General features: G+C 36.9%; 1 protein-coding gene across 1 annotated transcript; it reads left to right on the top strand.

Annotated features, from left to right (window-relative positions):
* The first annotated feature begins 10,194 nt into the window (after window positions 1-10,194).
* LOC120346110 (poly(A) RNA polymerase GLD2-like) lies at window positions 10,195-23,790 on the top strand. Its single transcript, XM_078115280.1, has 14 exons — window positions 10,195-10,211; window positions 11,659-11,819; window positions 12,662-12,827; window positions 13,549-13,609; window positions 14,428-14,546; window positions 15,085-15,165; window positions 16,167-16,307; window positions 17,086-17,178; window positions 17,923-18,041; window positions 19,404-19,521; window positions 19,869-19,969; window positions 20,625-20,745; window positions 21,877-22,016; window positions 22,562-23,790. Exons 2-14 carry the CDS (start codon window positions 11,683-11,685, stop codon window positions 22,665-22,667), a joined length of 1,503 nt encoding a protein of 500 aa, XP_077971406.1. The 5' UTR covers window positions 10,195-10,211; window positions 11,659-11,682; the 3' UTR covers window positions 22,668-23,790.
* The last annotated feature ends 484 nt before the right edge of the window (window positions 23,791-24,274 follow it).

The following is a 24,274-nucleotide window of genomic DNA, read 5'->3' as shown; positions in this document are numbered from 1 at the left end:
TGATGGAATATCTCGAAGTAACAGGAAATACAAGAGATATCACATTACGCACAATTGGACAGAGGCCAAGACAATACAAGGGTATATCTGGCAGTTAAGTTGTATCGCCGCTAGAGTGTGGTGCTGAACATGAAATCACAGATGTGGTCTCGGTTGAAAAAAATCCTGCTAAGCCGAATAAAGCGCCCGACCAAAGCTTCCTCAAAATCATGCCGCATCTTCAAGATGTAAGATTGCCTATCTTGGAAGGAGGAACAGTGAATCTTCTGATTGGTGCTGACAATGCGGAACTCGTCTGTTTCCAAGATGTTCGAAATGGACCGAGGAAAGCACCTAAGGCAGTGAAGACTGTTCTTGGCTGGTCGCTGTTCGGACCCAGTTTTGAGTCGCCATCAGATATCAGAGAAGTTCATTTTGCATATGATCATTATGTCAATTTCGTCAAGTGTAATGATTTGGAAACACAAAAGGAAATTGAAACTTTGTGGACAACAAATTTTGGCAATGAAACTTCAATTCCTAATATTCCAAATTCTCGAAAAGATCGAGCAGTGTATGAAATTATGCAAAATTCGGTGAAACATATTGGTGGTCATTTTCAACTTCCTTTGCCATGGAGAACCGGGATGCAGGATCTACCGGATAACAAAGAGATGGCAAAGAAAAGACTTCGTAGCCTCAAACATAGACTGATGAGAGATTCCGATATGCATAAAAGGTATGTCGAAGTTATTCAAGGCAGGATATGCCAAAAGAATTTCATATGCCGAAATTGATACGTCTAATACAGTTTGGTATCTTCCTCATTTTCCTGTCATGAACCAGCATAAGCCTGGAAAAGTTCGTGTAGTTTTTGATGCTGCAGCCAAATATGAAAATGTGTCTCTGAATGATTGCTTAATGTCCGGACCAGAATTGGTATCGTCACTCCTGGGTGTAATTTTGAGATTTTGCAGGGGACAAGTTGCATTAGTGGCAGATGTGGAAGCAATGTTCCACCAGGTTAGAGTGGCACCTCAGGACACGGATGCACTAAGGTTTTTATGGTGGGATGACGGGGACATCTCAAAGGAACTCGTTCCACATCGTATGCTAGTTTATATGTGCCGTTATCAATTTTTTTAAATATTCATAAGCTCCCTCATTTCAATGGAAAGCAGATAACAAACTACTGTTATTGGGAGGCTTAGGCGTAGGCCTACTTCAGTACTTGCAGACTTGACTCGTGTAAGGGCCTACTTGCAGACTTGACTTGTGTAAGGTATTAATCAATAATTGCCATAAGGTATTGTTTCCCTAGTTATCAGGTAATCTATTAGTAAGTGTGAAAATTTGAATAGATAACTAAAGTTTAACGCCAGTGCAAATGCAAAAAATAACCAGAATTCAATTGAATTCTCTATCTGAGAATACGCTCGCCACCACATCTCTGATCCCCCTGGGAGTTTCACAGGTTTCAATCCCATGCGGGGATAGTTATGTGCGAGGGGATTGCAGCTCTCCTCCCACTAAGGGTGGTTCACACGACCGCTGGTCGATTACGACATCCCCCACCATCAAGTCTGTAGGGATTATTATTAGTTAATTAGACCATATTTTTAACAGTAAGAAAAAAAAGTAATTCCAGTTAGGACAAGATTTCTTCTGAATTTGAAAAAGGTAGAAAAAATGAAATTTACGTTAAATACTTAATTGGCTTTCATAGGAATAACCCGTTAGTTAAAGATACGTACGGCAATAAAATTAGATTTAAGTTTATCCTCGGCGAAATTAGTATACGGATCATCCTTACGTTTACCTGGGGATTTTTTTTCAAACAATATAAACCTGGACTTAGAATCACCTAATGAATTTATAGCGCGTCTTAGACAATTCGTCCAAGACTTAAAACCAACAAACCCAAGAATACCAGAAAATAGAAAAACCTTCATATTTAAAGAATTAAAGGATTGCACACATGTATTTTTACGTGTTGATGCAGTTAAAAAACCTTTGATACCGCCTTATATTGGTCCATTCCAAGTGTTAGAAAAACATGCAAAGTACTATAAAATAGATATTAATGGTAATCCTCAAACTGTTAGTATAGATAGAATAAAACCGGCGCATATCGAAACAGAACTAGAAATACCAACTGAGCCGAATACTGAAACAGCGTTATTGTTTTTAAACAGGCCTGAACCGCCAACAACAACGCGTTCCGGCAGAACGACACGCCACAACCGCCAGCATGATTACGCTTATTATTAGTTTTCTCGTAAATGTATGTATATATTCTTATGCTTTTCCTTTTAACTCCCCTAGCCCAACAGTGTCAGTGAATTTTTGTGATCCAAAAGTACCCGTAGCAGAATATGCCATACCGGAACCACCAAATTGTAAACGAAATACTATCACCCGCGTAGATTATTGCGATGCCACGGTACATAAATTATCTTCAGCATACACTAATATTACAGTGTATGTCTGCCAAAAATCTGTCACAGAATGGCAGGCAACTAGATTCTTTTTTGGTTCAATTTATGACAAATCTAAATCTTATATGGCCGATCCTCCAACTTCTTTATATTGTCAAGATTGGGTTCATTCTCTCAAAGCTGAAAATATTGGTGATTTGAAAGTAACCTCAGAAAATACTTGGTCTACTGATAATGAAGTAAAATACGAATATAATTGGCCAACAACCACAACTGGGAAAATTTTTAATGCACATTTGGCTCTTACAACAATTTATTATGACCATATAAAAGGTATTCTTTTAGGCCCATTTTCAGGATTATCCACTTGCAGTATTAATTCCGGATCTTGTACTGTAGGTACTCAAACAATTATTTGGAAAAATTACCCATTAATAGATTGTCCCCCTTTTAAAAATTTCAATTCGAAAATGGCATTGCATTATAATGCGTCGGGTGACATTTACCGTTTAGACTTTCCGGAATTGGGAGCCAGCATCCACCAATGGGGTTCATGTGGTGCTTATGTTCAAAGATGTTTTAATACAAAAACATTTTGTACAAATAATGCACTTTTATTTGAAACTCACAAATGTTCTTCATTGAAAGCTGCTGGTTTCATCAATTCTAAATACCCAAAACTAAGGTATAGTTCCGTAGTGGTAGATTCTGTTTCTAGCACTCTGACTGGCTTTATTCAGGAAAATACTGACAGGGTAACCGAGGTAATTGTTAATATATCATCAGACATCAATTACCTCGAGTGTCAACTGGAAAGTATTCTAACCCGAATATACAAAACTCTAAGTAAACAATATCCAGGTCAAATTTTAAATGAAGTGTTAGGAGGCAAACATGCTGCTATAACGGTAGGGGATATCCTCACAGAAATACACTGTGAGCAAATAAACGTTACTATATTACGATCACTATATTATAATAATACTTATGCAACAAGGCCACTTGTAACGTTTCTCAACAAAAATAATGTTACCATAGTTGCGCAGATATTTACAGATACGAATGTCTACGCAGGTATACATTTTTTTGAAAACTTCGTCTCCGGACGAACGTTTACTTTTGCAATCAATGGGCGATACTATACGTATATCAATTACACGCTAACTCATACAAATGCCCACATACAATCTCTAAGGCCTTCTTTAACCAAAATCAACGAAAACTTTAAACCAATGGAATATCAAAAGATATTCCAAGATATGCCCCACGGAGGACACTCAGGCTTCGAAGATCTCAATAATATTCTAATTTCGATCAATCACCTGAACTTGATCAAAGAAAAGATATTATTGGATCACAAGTCGTCCTCCGAAACAAATACAAACAACCAATTTACTACAACTAAAAACAAAGTTGAAGACAACTTTGTAAACGCTTTAGCATTTATCAGTCATCCAATTTTGTCGGCTTTCTACATGCTAGCATGGCATTTAGGAATGTTTTGGGGTATTGTATTGACCATACTCGTCATAAAGCGTATGATACCAATGCTCAAAACCTCGTCAACGCCTGTATATAACAGAGCTAGACAATTTTGGATAAATTTTAGAAACCCCGCTCAGGAACTTAATCCTGTAGAACCTTTGCCAAACGTAAATAGAACAAATAGAGAAGACACTGAGACTGCTGTACCTATACATGCCCCCCATAATTCCAATAACCTACCCAATCTATACCCCAATCTTCCTTCTTGAAATTTTCACCTCTCTTGGTGACATGTTTTTCTTATTTACATTGTATTGTATCACATATTTTGTTTGGTGAATATACACTTAAATAAATATTTCAAAAAAAAAAAAAAAAAAAAATAATATGAAAAAAAAAAAAAAAAAAAAAAAAATAGAAAATTGGTTTATTGATATCATTTTATTATGTTTTTCGTTATTTAAATTTAAATTAATATTTCATCATCAGGGATAACTTTAAATCACTCAATTTATGACGTTATTATTTCAATTTTACGATATATTTTCAATTTCACTTACAATTTTATGTTTTTCTCTTTGTTATTTTTTTAGAAATCTGTACAATTTTTGACACGTTTGTTATGCCGAAACCCCGAACTCCGTTCTTTAGGGCCGAATTATTATGTAGGGATTATTATTAGTTAATTAGACCATATTTTTAACAGTAAGAAAAAAAAGTAATTCCAGTTAGGACAAGATTTCTTCTGAATTTGAAAAAGGTAGAAAAAATGAAATTTACGTTAAATACTTAATTGGCTTTCATAGGAATAACCCGTTAGTTAAAAACACGTTATCTTGCCCTTGAGCAAGACAAACTAGTACAAGCCAGTTTTTAATCACTCTGCCACTTATAGCTAACTATTTAATTGGCTACAGACATCGTTCTAAATCGTTTTACAAGAATTGCCGAGACTTAATTACGGCATTCTTACTTTATTTATTATAAACGATATCCACGTAAAAGCCAAACCCTAAAGGCATAACAGGCGTCTCGACTATTGTATATAAACGGACAATAATTCTTTAAAATTAACTCACTGGTTTTGATCTTGTATCTATATTCTGCTCTGTGTCGTCAATACAAGAATTATAAGGTTGGTGACTTGTATTATATTCGTTGTCTGCTGGGTTAAGCTCTGCGCTAACTGAGTCAGAGGGAATTTGGAAGTCTGGTTTAAACTCTAGTTAACCGAGAGTTTATGCTTTTAACGAAGCTTTGTTTAGGATTGCTTTAAGATAACAAGCATCCTATAAGTCCATGCTTCTAAAACAAATAACTGGCTAACTAATCCCGACATAGAATGGTAATCGTACGATGTTGCACCTTGCAATCTGTCTCCGACCACAGATAAATTCTATCCTAAAAACCAACCACATTTGTAGGCATAGTTGCGTTTTAAATTGAAAGAAATCTTCATTAATGGTCAGAAGGTGTTGTCTGATTGTTTTGTTAGTTAGCAGGTAATTTATTACTGATCTGATACACAAACTTGGCACTGTCAAATGATGATTAGTGTTTAATTTATTTTCAGGAAAAAGGGAAGATAACCCATTATCAGCTGCTTACATGTCCCATCGATATTTGAATTTTCGCCATCCCCAGAGAAAAAGAAAATAGTTAAAAAAGGGAGGATTTTGAAGAAAGGCAAAAGGCAGGACCATTTCAACAAATTCTGTTAACTTGTATGCGTTGCAATATTAATTCGCATTTGTTAGCATAAACATTTAATGTGTCTTTCGACTAGACCTACCACACTTTAAAAAAAAGCCGCCTACACCCCTTTCCACTAGAACCATAATACTGTAAAATATTTGATAGAAATTACCCCCGAGGCATCATCTTTCATTTGAAAGGGCTGTGGAGGCAGATACATTTTTTACTCTAAATTATGGAATGTTACTTCCAGGTTATCTTATCCTTGCTTATAGATATCTTAGTGACTCCAACTGACCCATGCATGCCACACTGAAAATTCTCTTGTGTACCCATAAAATAAGGCTGTTGGAGCCTTCAGACCTTGAAAACAGTCGAATCCGAGCACGATGGATTCATGTGAAACACGTAAGAGGCAAAAATATCCCATCCTGAGCAGCACCGATCCACAACCTCCTGCCTATGGAATGCGCATTCACAAATTTTTGCGAATCAAGTGTGCCTTTTGACTAAAGAAAATTTGGCATTGAAATGGTCAATCTCAATATCAACCTAGTATCTGCATATAAAACCAATTGTTTTTTAAAATTACATTTTTGATGTGCTTTATTTTTCAAATATAATTTATAATTACTGTAAAGTGTGTGATACATTTGGTACCATGAATACTATTTGCAAATTAGCTTGGGTTACACCCCTCTCAAATAAAAGTTTAGACTCTTAAGTCGTATCTAATAATATTCTTTAAACAAAAGGTTGCGGCTAGCCGGCTACCCATCAGAATTTCTCTTCAGATCACAAAGTCGCAATATTACGCCTCGCTTAAGTTTCATTGGCAACTGTATCTGGTTGTAGTATCGGTGTCCAACGTTAGACTGAAACCTTAACTACCAGAGCCACCGAAATAATTTTTTTTCTTGATAGGGTCGTCTTGAAGTTGATTTCGTTAAAGCACAATGGACACTTTATCTCCACCAATCCACAGTAATGACAAGTTACTTTGTCATTACGATAAGCATCAATAAATGGATACTGAGGATGTATTATCAAGTCACGCAAGCTGAGGTCTTGTGCCACTGTGGTCTTGTTGCAACTTATACTTTGCCATCCATCTATTCCATGGTCGCACCCATATCTGTAAGATAATGGATACAGATAAGAGTTTTCATAAAATCTAACGATCAAGGAGTGTGAAATTTATGTCCATATCCCACCACAGCCACTAGTCGTAAATGAATTTGATTCCGGGTAGCATATCTTTTTTACCAATGACAATAAAAAGACATTTTGAATCAGTTGTACAAGCACCATTAGGATAGGATTTATCTGGGGGGGAGCCAGTTATTCGTTTTCAGAAGCATGGACTTGGATGGTGGGGAATGGTCGTAACCGATCAGCGGTCATGTGAAACACCCTCGGCGGGAGTGGAGCTGCAATCCTCTAGCACATAACTATCCCCGCATGGGATTGAAACCTGTGAAACTACCAGGGTGATCAGAGATGCGGTGGCGAGCGTATTCCTAGATGGCGAATTCAATTTAATTCTGGTTATTTTTTGCATGACCCCTGGTGTTAAACGTTAGTTATCTATTCAACCTTTTACACTTAGTAAAAGATTACCTGCTAATTAGGGAAACAATACCTTACAGCAATTGATTATTAATTCCTTACTGTCTTACACAAGTCAAGTCTGCAACTGCAAGTAGGCCCACGCCTAGGCCTACTAATAACAGTAGTTGATTATTAGATTAATTCCTTACTGTCTTACACAAGTCAAGTCTGCAACTAGGCCTACTAATAACAGTAGTTGATTATTAGATTATTAATTCCTTACTGTCTTACACAAGTCAAGTCTGCAACTGCAAGTAGGCCCACGCCTAGGCCTACTGATAACAGTAGTTTGTCATCTGCTTTCCATTGAAATGAGGGAGCTTGTGAATATTTAAAGAAATTGATAACGGCACACTAGCACTCACCATCAACGAAGTGCTGTCCGCAAACAGTGAAACACAAGTAAGATGGCTTCTGGACTTGACACCAAGCAGTTCTGCCAATAGGCAATAGATGATATCCACATTGCGCGACGTTCAGGATCTTTTGAAATCAGTGGAATATTACTGAAGATCCATTTCGTTGTCTATACTATACGTACAGCCAACAGAACAACGAAATAACCATTTTCAACAGCCAAACAAAACGCAAACGTATAATCCGACTTGCAACTGACAGGAGCCAAATGGACGTTTTTGTTTTATTGCCGTCCAGTAACAATGTCACGTGACCAGTGCAAGTCCTCTATACTATTTTTGAGAGTGTTTGTGTGACTTTGATACCGGTACCGGTACTGTTCAGCACATCCGCGTAAATATATTGGATAAAAAATACGTTGAATCAGAGTGAATTGGACATACTTTGTCATTAGTTTTGGGAGTGTTTTAACGTAGAGATAATGGATGAAAAATATGATAAACAGAGCAAAATGGACGTTTGACCTTTGACCCCAAACATTATTTTATACTAATTTTGACAGTGTTTGTGCATGGTTAACTGAATATAGTTCGCCCACAAAGACAAAGACGAAGAAGAAAAATGCGCGGGCTAACTATATTCAGTTAATCATGGTTTGTGCGACTTTAGATACCGGTACCGGTACTGTTCAGTACATCCGTGTAAATTTATTGTATAAAAAATATGCGGAATCAGAGTCGTAACTGGCCAGAGACAGAGTGACGGCGAGGAGACGTTCTTTTCGATCAGGCCAAATCTTGCAAGCTAGTGTTAGTCGACAATTGTGGAGTTGTAATTTTTTGGCATCTTTATATTAATGGATTATTGATTCAAAAACCATTTAGACCGATTTACATTGGTGAGCAATTGCAAATTTTGTGCATTTTTGCGGAGCGCTAGCGCCCTCGGGGAGTCTGGGAGTACAGCAGTTGGGCTTGCACCTGCCATAGAATCCAGTCTGGGCCTATGGCAGTACCGGTACTGCAGTAGGATGGTGTAGCCAGTCTGCAGACGATTTCATTCAAACCGCTATGAAACAAAAACTAGTATTTCGAACCTGTTAATTTTTTTCACCTTGCTGCCTTGGGTGCATTGGCAATTATTTTACACGCTAAACCTCGAATTACCTTTCTACGACCAGGGGTTAAAGCTGACCGTCATATATTTCAAGAACACTATTATTTCGAACATAACTAGTAAAATTCTAAACAAAGCACCGCATCACAGCAATTAAACAGACAAAAACACGGTGGCCGCAAATTGGTAGACGAAGATATTATCGAGGTATTCGAAATGTGCACCCCCCTATTCTTTTTCCTTTAAATGTAGAAACGCAAAACTTTGAAGATGGTTAAAAGAAACGCAACTCTACCCACCTGCCAAGTTTCATTTTTTTATCTCCCATATTTGTATGGATTTTCAAGTTTTTTTAAAGGGATTTTAGAGTAATTTCACAGAGCTATGGGGGATTAGTGGACGATAACGTGTGAGAAATATCGTCGTGGTTCGTTATTATTTTCGACAATAATTTAATAGATGAAATTGATGGCCGCAAATAGGTCGTGGCCGCAAAATGGCTAAGCCACCCTATGGTGAAGTTTTAAACATTCCTTACCCCATCTATCATTCTATGGCAGGGGTCACTAAACTACGGCCCGCGACTTCATTTTATACGGCCTGCGGCGTCATTTTATCCGGTCCGCAATAACACGCAAAAATGGCTAAATTTTTTTCCAAGGAAGATTTTCACGAGCATCGTCGTCCTTATTTATTTCGTAACATAGGCCAATCGGCAAGATGCAGAAAAGTTACGTAATAATAGGCCTTTCCGCATCCGCTCAGACACTTTTGTCACCCTGACAGATTTTCAGTCGTGGTTGTGAACAAAACTTCGTTTTTGCGACTTTGAATGCTACCAGTAGGTAACGTTTTCTGCGATATACTTGTACACTCGTGGCGCTTGCTTTCGACGAAACTGTTTGTTTTTCGTGCTAAAATAAACTTTTGTGCTAACAGTACTGTAATCCCTCGCGTACTGCTTTGATTTCAAAAGCCACACTAACTTTTGTACTGCTTTAATGCGGATATTCATGTAGATAGGTTACAAAAAAATTGAAGTTCATCCGATTTAAATAAAAACTGCTCCAGTGGAAAGATCTGAGTGAAAATAGAAAACAATACCAAGTTTGGAATAAACGGTCAAGATATAACGGAGATATCGGAATTTTAGTACCGCCCGACAGCCAATTTTTTCATAATGGTTGTATTACTTTTTTATTAAGAACTGAACTAAATATGGAAAAATAACACATATCAATCACTAATCTAACCGCCCGACAGCCAATTTTTTCCATAATGATTGTATTACTTTTTTGATAAGAACTGAACTAAATACGGAAAAATTACACATATCAGTCACTAATCTTTCGATGTGCGTCACATCTATGGTATATTGAGACTATTTCAGGATTTTATTCTGGCAACGGTCATTGACACCGCCGGAAGATCGTCGCAAATAAACGCTGGTGTTGTGCATGATAGTTTGACAGTGGTTCATTGTAGGTAATAATTAACGATGTTCTGATTGTACGAACTTCATAAAAATTGGTAAGTATCAAGTTAGACAAGAAATACACACGTCCATATAAACTTTATTGGTGTCCATAGACAATATCATTAATTTGCACTACGTATAACTGGAGCGTAATTTTTAAAAGCGTCGAATGTTGGGAAATTTATGCGCTAATGAAAAAATTCAAATATCAGATAATAGTTGTTTATTTTATCTAAATTATGTCAAAATTTCATAGAATTCCAAGCTACAGCAGGCAGTCGTTTTTATGAGCGGTGTTTCAACACGGCTTAACGGTACTTAGCAGCGTGATGCGTACATTTTTTGTCGCGGATTTTGTAACATTTCTAATTCATGACAGCAACGTTTTGATAACAGCTAAACTCTGGATAGTTGTCTAGATATAGAAATCTTGTTAATTTTTTTTCCCAGGATGTTCTCGATCTATATTCTGCGATATTCCCAACATTTGTGAATTTATTGTATTGCATTGACAAAAATATTCATCCGGCCCGTTTCAACACAATTTGAGTCATACCCGGCCCGCGGTCAAAAAAGTTTGGTTACCCCTGGTCTATGGCAAAGAAAATGCTGAAATGGGCTTAAAGTTGGATAGGAATTTCATATTTATCTTGACAGACATTTGTGTGCATGTGCTTACATTCTACACCAGTTTTTACACCATTCTGCAGTTTCATGACTTAGACTACTGAATCTAAATTATTTGCGGCTGTCCAATGACCAAAATTGCTCGCACCAGGATGGTCATTTCCAAATATTAAACTATTTGAATACTTTCTAAGTAATATATTTGAATTTGGAATTCCGAATACATTCTAAAATCATACATACACATTTTTTTTGTATATTAATATCCAGTAAAATAGGAAATAAGCTCCAATAGAAATATCAGAATAAATCCACAAACCAACAGTATATTTACACAACAAAGTATTTGATAGTTTATAGCTTTCATTAAAAAATATTAGCAACTTGTGACAAAGTAAATTCATTGAAATTGTATACTTTGTATATTTGGCCACATGGAAAGGAGTTCTTTAATGCTTTGTCCTTGGGACCATGATATTACCTTAATAGTTTATTGGCAAAAGTACTATTTGTATTTAGATAATTTTGCAGCGCGCATGTGCTAGTGTGTGTGAGATGCGTTTTCTCAAAGTTTCCATTGAGAAAGTTTTCATTCAATGAAGGCGCTTTGAGAGCGGTGTCGCATATGTGTAACATCACACAATAATCCGATATTCTTATGACCGTTAATTTCGATATTCGAATGACGAGATATTTGAATACATTCGAAAATCAGTACTTTATTCGAATTGGCCATCTCTGGCTCGGACGTCCCGTAATTTGGCAGTATAATTTAGCAAAGATTGAGTTTTCTTGCGATACCAATTCAGCCATAGTTAATTTTTGATGTTACAAGATTATTAAAATATGTTTGATAAATTGTAATTTATTCAGATAGTATTTTTAAAGTATACTAAGATGAATAGGCGACCTTACATACCAGGCTTCCATTCTCCATACGATGACTCATTAGTATTCAACTTCACCCAACCACAGCCTTCTCACAGTCACTTCCAACAATATTCTGTTCAAAGAAAACGACCTGCTCCTCCAAGGTAAGAAATGGTTTCTTCATTGTTCAACCAACTGTTGAAATCCTATATTCCGCTTATCCCAATTTTTTCTCTGAACTGTACATGCGGTCACTGGCATTGTCTAACAATATCTTCATTTTTCTAATCAACTCAATTTATTACATATTAATTACAATTTATTAGCTATAAAGATTTGGGGTCTCCTGAAGTACACGCCGCACGTACTTATAGTTGGCCTGGCTCAACAATTTTTGCATAAGTCATACCTAGGTAACCTAACCTGAATCATCATCCGAAATCGAGCCAGCTATTTTTCTTGTCGAGACTATACCGATAAGAGAGAGGTCGCTGACGAGTTCATTACAGTCATCCCAGACTCTATTTCGGACGATCGTAGCTATACTTTAGCAAGCTCTATGACGTGATTGTGACGTCGCAGTGATGTAATTTTTGGTGACGTACTCAAATGGGGGTTAGGAATATTATAATAATGAAATTGTTATGCTAAGTACTTCACGGCGCGTATTTCAGGAGACCCAAGATATGTATATACAGTAGCTGTATGTATATTGCCTTCTCGATTTATTACATCCTTGAAAGAGGTGTTGGGCAAAATCAATATATCACAGGATAGTTGACGTAATTGCTATTCTGATACAGCTACATTCCAAAGTAGATTGTTCAAAAATAGTTTCTCATAAATAGAAGCTTGCTCAGTCAGAAAGAAGAGTTTGAAGAGTGTCGTAATAAAAAAAATAATTATTACCGGTACTTTCGTACCGTTTCTTATATAGCGATAATCTCATACCTATATCTTGAAATTTTGAAACATTCACTTTATTCTAACGTGTTATTCTATTCAGGAAGCCTACATACAGCGCACCATTGCCAATGAGGTTCTCAGACCTTCATCGGACCAAAGCCCCAACCCATCACCAAACCACACAAGCTGTTGGATCTAAGAAACGTTACTTTGACAAATCAGTTAAACCAGGGAATGTGTCTTCTCAGAATGAACAAAAAATAAAGGTATCAGTCATGCTTGTTTCCTTATCAACAGTATGTTGGAAGAGGGGACTCTACAGAGTGGGAGTTTTGACTTCCCAGTAGGTCGCAAAAGGGGTCAAATATTGCCAGAATTAACCATACTTAGTTACTTACTCCTTTTGCCTCATCTTATCTGTGCGAAAAGTCTTTTTCGACACTAACTAATGTTGAAACAAAATATTTATGAAATATGGGAGGTTTGAAATCAGCACTAAGAGCCAAAATTACCAAAATAGAGCCAAGATTCGACCTTTTGTGCGAGCACACCTGTCTCATTAAAGTTCCAGAGGGTTGTGAAATAATTTGGCTGTGCCAAAGGGATTGTGATGAAATAAGTTTGATGAACACTGTATTAGAGAAAGTTATATGCAACTCTTTAATTTTAACCAATCAACTTTCCTATCTATAAAGTCAATCAAACAGTGTATTTCAGTTTTTTGTTGTAAGAAATTCTATATTTATCCTAGTAAAAGTTAAAGTGGTCAGACATTTTTATCATTATGTCTTACCATGGCCTCTTATCCAGTCATGTTGTGTATGAAAATAGTTCACCAGGTTATTGTCTTACTTACATAGACTTGATGAAGAAAGCCGTAACCAACAACAGCATTGGAAGCAGTTAATAATATCAATACAATCAGTAAAAATGCTGTATTAGTTGAGTTATTGTACTGTCTACTCAATTATGACTTTGTATTTACAGGGTTTGAAACGAAAGGTTTTTTCTGAAACAGCACCTGATTTCATAAGCCTTGATGCCAATGGTAAGTTGCTATGAATTATTGGACATTCAAGATACAACGCTTATCATGTCTTTCACTCTGAACAAGGCCTTTTAGAAGCAGCTAATGATATGTGAGAAGTTACAAATTAGTTGGAAGAGACAAAACTTTTGGATTTTTAAATTCCCAAAGCCTTGATAAGGTTTTAATTCGATATCTGAACCTACAATGCCAACATAGTGAAACTCCTGAACCACCAGGGTAATCCACTAAATCAGGGGTTCCCAAACCGCGGGCCAAATACGGCCCGACTGACGGTTTAATATGGCCCACAGCATTGAAATGACATTATTACCATTTGGTACATCCGTAGTATGTGTACCAGGTTCGGGTTAGGCCATAATTTTATTCTTTTTTATTTTAAATCTATTACGAGTTCTTGACTGTCTGTGATAGCCAAGTGAATATACCCTCTGTCCATGGGTTTCAGTCGTTTTACACAACTTGATGTAAAGTAGGCGAACAAAATTAGTTACCTCCATATTGGAACATATTTCTGAAGCGCTAAACATTTCATGCTTTTTCTTTTTGTGTTCTATATACCACCAAATGTTACTAATTGTCACAGTTCCAAGCATGTGCATATTCATATATTAGTAACGATTCGGTTCAGTATCCTAATTACACATACCGGTACTGATTATCTGCCTTGAATCAATCATTTTACCACAGCTTTTAACTATACGAAAGGGGCTTTTTTTTATTAAAAGTTGGAATATTGCCAGTGCAGCACCTACACTATGGATATGTGGTGAACCAGGATAGTATGTTACATTCAAACTTTTCTTTAATTATTTTAGAACCCCCCAGGAAACATGTCAGACTAGAAGATGCATCTTATGACCAAAACCACAATAAACCTGAATCCTTGGAACCTTTCTCATTGCGAGAGACAAGAAGATTATTTATATCTGACTCAGTGAGTACTAAAGTGTTTATTCCAGTGTTCTCAAACTTACATGACCTTCGAGTTACCTTCATTTAAATGCTGTCAATACCCCTGCTCTCCCATAAAAACCTTATCTCACTTTTAAAAAATGCATCAAACATTCAAAATGACAAGTATTATGTTATACAATGTTTACTAATGAGAAAACTCGAGGTCATGAACATCGTCCCAGGGTTGCAAATGCGATTATCTCGACATAGAATCAAAGTAGCCTATGCCACCTTTCAAGGTTTTGAAAAAAACACATTTTCATAATTCTTAGATTCGTACAGTCCAGTGCGAAAATATACTTAGTGTTCAACCTAAAATCAAAACTTGAACAATTATAGTTTGAAATCCAGACTTAAAGATTTCACTAATTGTATAATAACAGATCAAAAATTTCATTTTTTAAAATTTGTGACAAGAGCTACTTTCATTTTAGTACGGCGATACAAGGTCATTGCTTTTTGCTAGTTTTTTTGTTTCAATGTTTCGTTTTTTTACTTACTGAGTTTGTTTTATTTAGTTTTCTGAACAAATTCATCAGTTTTACATGAAAAACAGACAAGAAGAAAATTTTTTGAAGAAAAAGCAACAACTGCAATCGGTGAGTCTGTATGGATTGGAATGTGTCCTAACTTTAAGAAGAATAGATTTGTCATGTAACAAAGATATAGGGTCAAGAAATTGAAGTGAGCGACATTTACAACGCTTGGTCATGCTTTTTTTTTACTCTGAATCGGGCACTGTATATGAAGCCGTTTCTGATACCATGTTTCTCCGAAACTAAGACCTAGCCTAAATCTCAAAAATGATTTCAATATTAGCTCTCCCATTAAAATAAGACCTAGTTGATCAGTTTTCATATTTCGTATATTTAAAAATCTCGTAATTCTCTACTTTGTAATTTCGTTTTGGATAAATGAGAGTAGAAGACATCCCCGAAAATAATCCCCAGTGTTATATTTCATAAGAAAATTGAAATAAAACCCTGTCTTATTTTCGGAGAAACATGGCAGGTGAGGAGTAGGGCTGTCCAAGCGAACCAAATATTCGAAATCGAATCGCAACTTATTCAAATCGATTACCGGCTAATTTTCAATCACTAAAATTAGGTACAGAAAGCGGAAACCACCTTTGCAGGACGTTTTTTATCGGGCAAGCGGCGGCGCTTCGAGCTTAGACCACTCTCGCTCGGTTTTGGACAGCCCTAGTAAGGAGCTTTCAGGTTCAAATTTTCTTATAGACTTATTACAACAATGGGTGGGGTTGTGGCCTGTGGGTATGGAATTAGAATCCAAGTTTTTTAGCCTGTGATGACAACATATTTATTATGTCTAACCATGGCATTGTTCCCATAGATACTGACTGACACAGTATACTTACTGATAGGCAGAGGGTTTGCTGCAAATCAATATTATATTTTTTCTCAAAGACACGTCGACGTCACACAAGGATATATATAACTAATTATTATTTATCAAAATTTTTAGATCTTCTGTATCGATAGTTTTTATTTGCTGCTTGTCTTGTATGTATCGAAAAGCCTGATTAAACACATAAAAATTACAGCTATATTTCTAGGCTAAAACTTTCACATTTTTTCAGGCTCTTGAGAACGCGATCAATCGAACATCAGGAAAAGATTGCAAGTTAGTACTTGTTGGTTCTTCTATCAATGGATTTGGTAGAATCACAAGTGATGCCGACTTCTGTCTCATCATTGATAAATATCAGGAAAAGCTAGCGGTATGTCTTTACGTTTCTATTATTATCCAGAGATATGACAGCTGAAAAATAATCAAGTTGTGTTCAAATCTTTCAAGTCGCGCCCCCTTCTCAGAATTTGTCAAGTCACACGCACCATCTTAAAAATAACTAGCTAACAAATAGTAACAATATGCTGCAAATTATAGATAGTAAGGCAAAAGTATGTTTTATTCAAAACAAAAGCGCTGAAAATACGTGGATACCATGTAAATATCCAGAATATCATTTCAAAACCACTGATAATTTGAGAATTCTAGGATATTGCCTATTGTTAAAGTGCTATGTCGCTGCAGATAAACCATATTAGCTTATATCTCATATTGAGGTTTTGATTAAATCTCGATTTTGTAAATCATATATTACACAAACCTAAAAATGGACATGAGGCACTAACCAAAATCAAAACATAAACTATTTCAATTTTACTTCGGTGCAAGGATGCTTGAACAAGATAGTATTAGAGTGATAAATAGGAATAACAGGAAATAGCAAATGTATTTGTTTGGGTTATAGCATAAGTCATATCTTGTTTTGTCTGGAGAAGTTATGTAACGAAACATCTCATTTCAAGCATTCCTGCCACCATAAGAGTAGAATAAAAAAAATTATTCGAATGTGTGTCTATAATCTTGTCAAGACGATATTAGTTGAGTTGTTAGGTCTATGGGAAGTGGGTGCTCATGTACAGCCTTGTTTGAACCTGAGAAAACATCCCATATATTCACCTATCTTCTAACATCAGTTTTGTCTCCTACAGAATCGGCGTAGAGTGATGAGAACATTATACGAGGTTCAACAGCTACTCAGAAAAGCACCATTTGCTCGCATGTTGCAGGTTATACCAGCAAAGGTAAGTGGCCACTGAGGTTGTTGCAAACTACTGTCCAATCTAATATAATTACAATATGCTCAGAAGGTTTCAGTGTAACATACTTCGTAATAGAACTAAAAAATAGGGAAAATCAGAATAAAACTATTGCCTGGTAGCTGGTACACACACTATGGGAGAACCGATCACTGTATATTATTAATGCGCAAATGTATTCCTGTACCAGCTATTCATTCTTATATATTTGCACTGGTGAATACGTATGTGTATAATGCAACGTTGCTGCTGTAATTAAATATGTTTGTCTGAAGAAGTCAACCTCATCCAGTCTTAACATTACTGAAATATATCAGTCAGAAACAAGACTATGGAATTTATGAGAATAGTCCTATTTACTCTTGCTGAAGCATCCTCCCATGATAAGTATACAGATCCACTAGCACAACAAGATAGATGAGTTGGTTTTGGTATTTCTGTGGGAATAACTCCAAAGCCCAGCCCCTGAGCAATTGGTGTTATTTGGCACTAACTACTTATTCGTTTTTCTATGTCTCAGACGACTAATGCATTCATATGCATATAATGCAAGGATGCTGTAGCAGTTGAAATAAGATTGCATTCAAAGGAAAATGTTGTTTTTGTGTGCAACAAAACTCTTGAATAACATAGATAATCTTCCTTACTCTTGCTTCAGCATCCTTGCATCATATGCATACAGATTTATGCTAGTGTGCAGTAAGATTATGCGGCCACTTCCTTTTTCAGGTCCCTATACTGAAGTTCACGGATTCATATTCCGGGATGGAATGCGACGTAAACGTTAATAATTTGACCGGAGTCAGAAACACTGAGTTGATGAAACGATACGCCATGTTGGATCCGAGGTAAGTTTCCGATCGTGTCTTGTGAAGAACTAATTTCTTTGAATGCATAAATAATTTTGCACGGCGTCTTCGCCATTGTCAAGTGAAGCGTCAAATTTGCAAATTCAAATGTTAATTTCGCGATTTTAACTTTCTTGATGATTGAAGTATTACCATGTTGAAAAATGTTAGGCCAAGAGTAAGTGACCAGAGTTAGCACTCGACCCTCTACTAGACAGAAGAAAAGGTTTTTGAATGCTCTGAGGGGGAGCTATGGGGCCGATAGTTAGCGTATTGCAGTGTCGTCCAACCCGTGGCCCGCCAAGGAGTTCCGAGTGGCCCTCGCTGTATTTTCGGAATTAAATAAAAAAAGGAGTAAAACTTCTATTTTTCGAGTGATGTAGTTAATATGAAGATTTGATACAAACAATTTGTTCATTCTCCTGAAATGCGCTCTGCTGGCCCTTTCAAACGAGCCATGAGTGCCATTTGGAATAGAAACCAACTGGAAGATATCGATACATAAATATTCGCTTACACCCTTGGGCAGGATGGCAGTTTTAATGACCCCATTATTTGGCAGCACTTACTTGTACAAATAAGTTTTTTTACAGATGAACCATGTCAAATCCCCTGCGAAATCACTAATTTCTGACAGTCATATGGAAAATTCGCTTCGCATTGCTACATCGTCCATCTCAGCAAATATTGACAAACTTGTTAGCGAAAAACAGTGCCAAACTTCACACTAAAATATCTACGTGTAGAAAAAAACTTTGTTGACTTCACTGTATTTTCATTTTTTTATTGTTCTTATTATTGAAAAAGTTTAGTGCAAGGGTTTTGTTTGTTTTTTCATTAACTTTTAGTCAGTGTAGCAAAACTAGAACATAATTACCATGTGGCCCGCGCAATTAATAGTAAACTAAATATGGCTCGTCGGCCAAAAAGGTTGGCCGACCCTGGCGTATTGGATTCAATCCGAGATAAATGAGATGGATTCCATTCTTATCTATTCATAACTAGTGTCTGTGTTGCAATCACAGGTTGGAATGTCATGCCCACCACCTGACCCAAAAAGTAACAAATTTGATGGTGATCCACTGGCCGGAATGCAAAAATTTGGATATGCAAGCTAAGACTGCTAGGAACGCTTAGTATAATTAATGCTTTTGTGGTGAAGTTAAGACATATTTCATCTCTATTGAGTTCCTGGGATTCTGACCTTTAGCAAATCAGAATTCTGACCTTTAGCAAATCAAAATTCTGACTTTGACTTTGGGAAGTTTGAGAATAAGGATTCAGACACCAGTGAAAACATGTTTGAAGCTAATCTTCGCATCCCGGCTTCTGATTCTTACTGATATTTTATCTCTTATTCAGAGTTCAACCCCTGGCACTCATCATCAAGGAATGGGCCCACCAACGTAAAATCAACGACGCCAGCCAAGGAACCATGAACAGTTATTCTCTCGTTCTAATGGTCGTTCACTTCCTTCAGGTAGATGACTCTTGAATTCCATAGATTAGTCATCTTCACTCTTGCTACAGCATCCTTGCCTCATAAACATATGGAATCACCGGCACAAAAGCGTAAAAGAAAGATGAGTAGTTAGTCTTGTACAAGTCCAATCGATAGCACAAATCTTGCATAAAATTGCATAATTTTAGAATTCTGTATTGTTTTTGTATTTTTTTCTAGTCTGTTAGACTTGTTCTATACAAATTTTGGCACTCCTGAAGTATGTGTGCCAACTTGATATAAATTTCGGGAGCTCCCACACTTGCACACAACGAATAGTGTCTGATTACACTTTGCTTAAAATCGAGTTGTTTTATTTCTGACAGTGTGGCATGGATCCCCCGGTTCTACCAAGTTTGCAAGTAAAATATCCGGAATTGTTTCGGCCGACAACTCCTGTCATGAATGTCGGTTCACATGGAGATCGGTGAGTTTTTTGCAAACTTTGTTTTATCCAGGAAATTCAGTCAAATTGACTCTTCTGAAAACAATTTGGAGAAAAATTTAAATGTGTAGTACCAGGAGGGTTTTGAATCGGATCCTGTTCAACAGAGATATTGCTAGTGATCACAAAACACATATTCAATCTTTGCATTGGTCTTGCGACTCGTGGCCAGTTTTATTAATGGTGCTTCAGAAGTGTGTGTACGAATACGGAGGTAACTACTTTTGTTCGCCTACTTTACATCAAGTTGTGTAAAGGGACTGAAACCTATGGGCAGGGGGCTAACCTGACTAACACAGATAGTTCGGACTAGTAATAGAACTAAGTGGGTTCACAGAATTGAATGTAGCGAGGGATAATTATGTGCGACAAGATTTGCTGGACTCATCTCCACTGTATGGTGGTTCATGTAACTACTGGTTGGTCCTCCATCAAGTTCATGCATCTGAAACAAATAACTGGTTAACTAATTCCTTACACGATATGGAATGGCAACCAAGTAAGAGGCCAAGGTTCTATATATGCTTAAGTCGTCCCATCTGCTTTCTACTCGCCAGGCAAAATATGTACATTCTATTCTATGATTAAGTCTTTCTTTTCCTGAGATAAAAAATGAAATCCATTTCCTTATTTACAGAGTGAAACCGTATCGATCAGAAAACTTGATGAATCTTTCTCAACTTCTGAAGAAATTTTTCGAATATTTTGCGGAAACTTTTGATTTTGAAATCCAAGTGATGTCAGTGAGACTTGGGAAGGTGAGTGACCCTGAGTTAGTTGGAAAACATTTATTTTGAACTTTGTTATTGTCTGAAAAAATAACAGTTTTTAAAAACTAATGCTATAGGACTTACTACTTATATTTCTTCTATGCTCTTGTGCTGGTGGATTCTCATTCGTTTAATGCAAGGATGCTGTAGCAAGATTGAAGATAACTATCCTATGTGATTCTTGCTGCACACTAACACAAATATATTTCAGTAACGTTCCGCCTTACCATTGTCAAATTTCTTTAGAGATACATAGTTCAACTATATCAAACATGAAAATTCGGGAGTAAAAATAACCGAACCTCAAACAATCCCAAATATATGAAACAAAGTACTTATTCATCCACCTCCATGTAAATTAAAACCCAGTCGTACTGCTTAATCACATGGCAGTCATGCCAACTGGCTCTAAAGGCATGCAATTCCACTTCATATTTCAATATAGCCCTTGGCGTTTCAGCGGTCTCCTGTAACTGAGTCTCCTTTACTTCTGAGTGGGTTTTCATATTTATCCCGGGGAGAGAAAAGTCGATAAGACGGCTTAACCATAAGACGGCTTAACCATATGGCGGCTTAACCATATGGCGGCTTAACCATATGGCGAACCACGGCCTCTCGTCCGGTTACCATTTCATGTCGGGTATAGGATTAGTTAGGTATTTGTTTTTCCGAAGCATGGACTTGATGGTGGAGGAAGCCATAACGGACCAGCGGTTACGTGAACCACCCTACGACGGCGAGGATTCCAGCAATCTTCTTGCACATATTCATCCCTGCATGGGATTCGAACCTGCAAACTCACGCAGAGTAATCAGAGGTGCGGCGGCGAGCGTATTCCTAACGCTTAGCACGATGAGCCACACCGCCACGACGAGTGAGTACCAACACCATGCTTCTACCTATTTTAGTAGCCCTCGGCATTTCAGCATAAGTTTGAGCCAACGAATTTTTATATACATTGCAATTATTAATTATAATCTTGCCAAGGTTTTGTGCAAGAAATGTTTAATCTGTGACTTCATCTAATTGCCAGTGTTGGATACAAGTCCCTGCAGTACTAATTGAGTCCTAGTAAATTTAAAGTAAATATTTCAAGACTGACTTCGAGTCCTATTGCAGGCCCTGTACATAGATGAAATTATGTCAACTGGTAAGGAATGGGGCAGAATGATAAAGATAGAAGAACCGTTTGATTTAACAAACACTGCACGAGCTGTGCACCAGGACCTCACAGCCGAACGAATTATCGGACAATTCAGGTTGGTTTTGACTTCTGCTCTTAGGCATGACCAAAAGGCTGAATGATTTACTCTGACCCTGTCTCTGAACTCCAAACAAATTTTTGTTATTGAACACCTGGTCATGCGTTGATTGCTTGTTGAAAATACTCAGTCATTGCTCTTCGAATTTTTTTCGAACATCTTGGTATTGATTATAATCTTCTATAGTTTCTCTCTGAATCATTCAAAATTACGATTTTGGCTTCAGGCTTTGGGAAGTTAGTTCAAAAATATGAATAAAACATTTGTTGTTAATGCAAGGCACACAGTGGCCATAGGCATTAACTTCATGTATGTAGCTGGTTGCTCACTTGTGAGCTAGTAAGTGTCTGTACATGGTGCTGTTTGACTTGTATCATATAGTCTGTAACATTGGGTGAGTTTATCAACACAAATATCAGAAATTGAATGTACAGTTAGCGATTTATGGATCTCCACAAGTCATGCAGTCATCAGAATTTCACAATCATTCCAGATCTTGAATAAAGGCTTCTGATTGAAAAGTTGTCATTTACTTCCCACAGATCGGCAAACCGAATTCTACAACGAGGCAAAGGTCTTGAACATTTATTGGAAGGAGTTTCACCAAGGTTAAAGAATAACGTTATTGTGCTTGATGATGATTCATGACAGAGGTGGATTCAGAACAGCAGTTCTAAGATTGGAGTTCTTAACAAAAAGTACTCATATCTGGACAGTAATACAGTACATAGAGTTGGGGTGGTTGAACCACTTTAAGCACTTGTTTGCTGACACTTTTGACCTAACATGCGACAGCAGTTACAAGAATAATACCATATCAATTATAAAAATAAAGATAGTTTGCTTTAGTCTGTCCATTGACTAACCAACAGTTCTGGCAAGCCAACAGGAGTAATCATCACCCCTCGCCCTTGTTTACTTCCTAGTCCATTTGCGTGCGACCCCAGCAGTCACAATAATGTTTGAATTGGACAATATTAAGAACATAAATGGCCGGATAAACATAATATTTCTTTGATCCACAAGTTTGGTTCATTCACAAATCAAGTACTCAGGTCCAGTGGTGGGATTCGAATTTTTTGTCAGCCGTTCCACTACAAAAGTCATATTTTTCGGCTGGTTTTCTCCCTTTTTTTATTAGTAATGCTAACTGGTTCGCTAATCTCATAAAATTCTGTGAGACGTTTCTATAGAACCGGTGCGAATCGGCTGAATTCCATCACTGCTCAGGTCCGTATGAATTACTTTTATTGAACTACTTGAAGCCTTCTTTCATTCCAAGCTCATGATCTCCTAATTACGTTTTCAACCTTTTTGATGGAGCAGAGCCCCAACCAATCACTCCATGGGCTCGAGAAACCTATGTTCAATTTATTATGTGTATATCTATTTCATAAAATATGCTAAAAAAATGTGAAACAACAATTTGACGTGGAACACCTGGAAGTATTTCTCAAAACACCAGCGAAACAATCTTATTCAATGATTATGGTATGCCCGTGTATCTGAGTATATATAAACAATATACATATGATGATCCAGACTTTTGGATTTGAATTTAAACTTGTGGAACCCTGAACTGTGGTGGTGGAATCCTGTTCGAAAATCACACCTATTGTATTGTAAATTCTGACAATATTCTTTTCTCTAATATATCTGTAACTGTCTGATTAAGCCAGAAACGCCTCCACTAAAGTTCGTATCTTTCGATGATTTTTCAATATTTATTTTTTTCGCGAATTCTTTATTCGAATAAATTTAGTACCTATTATTACAGAGTTTATTCTGGAACAATTACATTTTTTATTTGGCGGGTAAAGGACCTCAAGTGTGGTGGATACGATTTTCTAGAGCAGTGCCCGTAAAACCGCGGCCCCCGAACGACCTCATTTTTAATACACAAAATATAAAATTTATTATAATCCGCGCACGGATGTATGCCTTAACAATGGTTGTTGTGCATAGTTTGTTTTGTAGTAATAAGCGGAAGGACATGTCAAGTTGAATGCAGTTTGTTTGCCGAACGCGAGTTATAATTAACACAAAAATAGGAGTTGCAGTTTCGTTATAGCATGGTTTAAAGTTTAACGAGGAAATTGTTTATAGGTTCGCGACCCCGCGCTGCCGCCAATGTACAAATTCGGCCCAGTAGTACATAGCTTGGATCTAGCGGCCACTATACGCGGAACCTCTTGGCGGTTGACATGCGGAAGCGAAATATTTATTAGTTTGCAAAATGAGAATATTATGGCGCA

Source organism: Styela clava, chromosome 8 (assembly GCF_964204865.1).
Source record: "Styela clava chromosome 8, kaStyClav1.hap1.2, whole genome shotgun sequence".
In the NCBI taxonomy this organism is placed as follows: domain Eukaryota; kingdom Metazoa; phylum Chordata; class Ascidiacea; order Stolidobranchia; family Styelidae; genus Styela; species Styela clava.
Note: the sequence above shows the minus strand (reverse complement) of the source record. Positions and strands in the feature narration are given on the sequence as shown.